We start from the raw sequence: 3,050 nt of genomic DNA, 5'->3' as shown, positions 1-3,050 counted from the left end.
TTCAATCACTCAACCTAAGAACACTTGCGTTGAACGATATCCAATCCAAACTCATCATATTCCTCCTTCGTAATCCACAGTTCCGTGTAGCTGCTCAGCGTAGCCAGATTGGAGCCACCAATCCAAGCGGAAAACTTTCTTTGTGCTGGGGCAATCACGTTAATCTTTGCCGCTTTCGGAGCCAGTGCAGCCAGCTCTCGTTCCAGTCGTTCTCGAATCGTTCCAAACATGGTGGACCCACCCGAAAGAATCACATTCGAAAACAGATCCTTCCGAACATCGATGTCACTCTTCATTATCGAATCGTACAGACTCTGGTGGATGCCGGAACTTTCCAATTCCATGAGTTCCGGTTGGAACAGAGCCTCCGCGCAGCGGAAGCTCTCATTACCAATTGTGATGCTTTTTTCGTTTGGAAGCTGAAAGTACCTTTCCGAGGCCGATTCCATTTCTTTTTCAAAATCCAAGGCCACGTATCCAAGCTTTTCCTTGATATCGCGAACGATTTCTGTCTCAATCGATACTCCTCTCTCGGTTAGAAGTTTAGCTAGGTAATCCGTCAGATTCCTTCCCGCAAAGTTTAGCCTCCGAATGGCATGTGGGAGTGCATAACATCTGAAGATCGGAACTATATGCGTTACGTCGTGGCCACAGTCCAGCACAATTCCTATAAAAGGGAAATTTTAATCATGTTTCCATTGAATCTGCTATGATAAACAGTGAGTGAGTCTCACCAGATGTACGACCAGAGGCATACAAACTCAAGACGGCTTGGTTTGCCATGTACAGTGCTGGGCACTTGAACGTTTCGAACATAACCTGTGCCATTTTCTCACGATAAACCTTCGGATTGAGAGGGACGTCACTCAGCAACACAGGGTGCTCTTCAGGAGCAAGGTACAGCTGATTGTGAAATGTATAGTGCCAAACCTTTTCCATGGCATTCCAATCGGTGATGGCCCCGTGCTTTATCGGATTAGTCCGAACCAATTCCTCTTCCGTGCAGCCCTGCAGCTCATCACCTACGAACACTTTTTTATGGACATCTTCGATTCCGACGACGGTGGGGAACACGGCACTTGGTTCGTCCTCTCCGGCCAATCCAGCCTTGATCCATCCAGATCCGTTGTCAATTACAATCGGAGTGCACTGTGGGTCGGGCATCTTCGGGTCTGATTTAGCTCACTGCATCAAATGTTGACTAAAGTGGTTTCCGATGAATCGTTTTCCATTTATATCATCAGGCATCGATAAGACAATCGCTAGCTTATCACCATCGGTTATCTACAGTGTCATGTTGATTGTGTGCGTATGTGGAGCACACCGGATGAGCTTTCGGGTGGTTTTACAAGGTAAGGTTTTACAGATAGACTAGAATTTGGGATTTATAAGGCTTGATTTTTCTCAGTATCGGCAGACGGTGAACATTGAAATTTTAAACCAGGTGCTTGATCGTTAAAATACCTTTTAGGGGAAACGGATGTAATGTCGGCCTAAATTCCCCTAATTTGGGCCCATACATAAATTCAGCAATCGACTAAATTTTCAATAGCGACCAAAAATATTCATTAGTAGGGTTCCAATGAAGCGTTCATCTAGATAAAATTGATGGGCCCAATCTTAAATCCATAGGCCAACATTAGAGCCAATTCCCTGTAGCCTTTGCTCCATGCTGTAAATATTAAATTAGTCATAAATAAAATTTACACGAAATAGATCTAATCCATACGCCAAAAACTATGCCAGTAGCGAAACGACACTAGCTGATTTACGTTGAAATTGGAATGCCTCGCGAGTAACGCCACTCAATCTTGCGTAGTTTCTCCCAAGGCCGAGTCCAGGGAAACCTTCGGAAAAGTTGGGGAAAGAGAGAGTGTGGCTACACCCGACTTTGAACGAAGGGCCAACGATCAGAATAATCTCTCGCATTACCGATCTCATTCGAAGAAGTTCGCGGGAAAATCGAACTTCCGTTAAGTTCGGCCGAGGTCACCTTCTCTAATCTGTGGGTCACGGTTTTGCTTCACTTTCGTCCGAACCGCAGTTACCGAACCGAGAAGACAGAGAAGAGCACAGCACAGATAGGAGGTAGTTGTACCATAGAGGTAACTCTAAGACAAGTAGGTCCCGAAGAAACGTGCTCAACTTTTTGGCTCACCTCTGGTACTATCTTCGGTCCCAAGCTTGTCGAATCACCCCTCGAAACATAGGAAAAACCAATAACCCCTCATTTTATCTGTCAAACTTTCATAGCGAATCAAAACAAACATTGCGTAGTACTAGAATTTCGACTAGAATAGGGTACGTTAATCGTTTGCTTGGGACCAATAGGCTACTAAAGTGGTGAGCCAATTTAAAATCGTTAGTTTCGTATTGATTGTTGGTTGTACCGAACGCACACAAGTATAGGGCTAGAAGTATAGAGAAGTAGAATAAAAAGGAGTAGAAATACAAACAATCACAACAGATCCGCAAAAGCATGCTTTAGTTTAAAAACAATAAAAATCAACTTACCGTTTTCCGTTCGTAAATAAATATTTTGATTTGAAATCGATGTTATGTTGTTGATCAGTCCTATCAAATATTAGAATGAGAGGAAAACAGTAGAAGGGTCTGTGCCTAGGGGCACGAACGGAAACTTGACGTAGGACCGCTAGTGGACGGAACAAATGTGAACATTTAGTTATTTTAATTGATTCATCATCAATTATCTTAACTCTTTCCGTTTTTTATTTGTAAGCGTATCAAATTTGTAGTATTTATTTCAAAGAGAAAGTTGATGAAGAGAATCCAAGGGACTGTCAACTTGAGTATTTTCGATTCATCTACCCGACTTTAAAAGGTATATTTTGAATTTTTTGTTAGTTATGAATTTTTAAGTTTGGTGCATTTTCTTTCCGAATTATATGAATGGGGCGGGGCGGAAAGTATCGTTTGTGCAGAATATGTTAAAAAGGAGGGACTTCGAGAGATTGAACTCGTGAGAGCTAATTTTCTCAAAAATTTGATTTTATTGGCTTTCTGGGGACTGAATATACACCCAAAGCGAA

At 42.5% G+C, this 3,050-nt stretch overlaps 1 protein-coding gene across 1 annotated transcript; it reads right to left on the bottom strand.

Moving 5' to 3' along the window:
* On the bottom strand, window positions 1-1,200 carry LOC135697377 (actin-like). The gene is made up of 2 exons (XM_065216992.1): window positions 735-1,200; window positions 1-667 (listed from the first exon to the last, which is right to left on the bottom strand). The coding sequence occupies exons 1-2, from the start codon at window positions 1,162-1,164 to the stop codon at window positions 15-17; spliced, it is 1,083 nt and encodes a 360-aa protein (XP_065073064.1). The 5' UTR covers window positions 1,165-1,200; the 3' UTR covers window positions 1-14.
* Window positions 1,201-3,050: the final 1,850 nt, after the last annotated feature.

This window comes from Ochlerotatus camptorhynchus, unplaced genomic scaffold (genome assembly GCF_037179485.1).
Source record: "Ochlerotatus camptorhynchus isolate MF236.1 unplaced genomic scaffold, CSIRO-AGI_Acam_v1.1 ptg000070l, whole genome shotgun sequence".
Classification (NCBI taxonomy): domain Eukaryota; kingdom Metazoa; phylum Arthropoda; class Insecta; order Diptera; family Culicidae; genus Ochlerotatus; species Ochlerotatus camptorhynchus.
The sequence above is the reverse complement of the archived record's forward strand: the minus strand, read 5'-3'. Positions and strand labels throughout refer to the sequence as shown.

Excerpts from the sequence above, each read along its gene's own strand:
- LOC135697377 (XM_065216992.1), bottom strand. The coding sequence starts at position 1,164 with ATGCCCGACCCACAGTGCACTCCGATTGTAATTGACAACGGATCTGGA. Across the intron at positions 668-734 it reads TGCCTCTGGTCGTACATCTG|GAATTGTGCTGGACTGTGGC; the intron begins GTGAGACTCACT and ends TCCCTTTTATAG.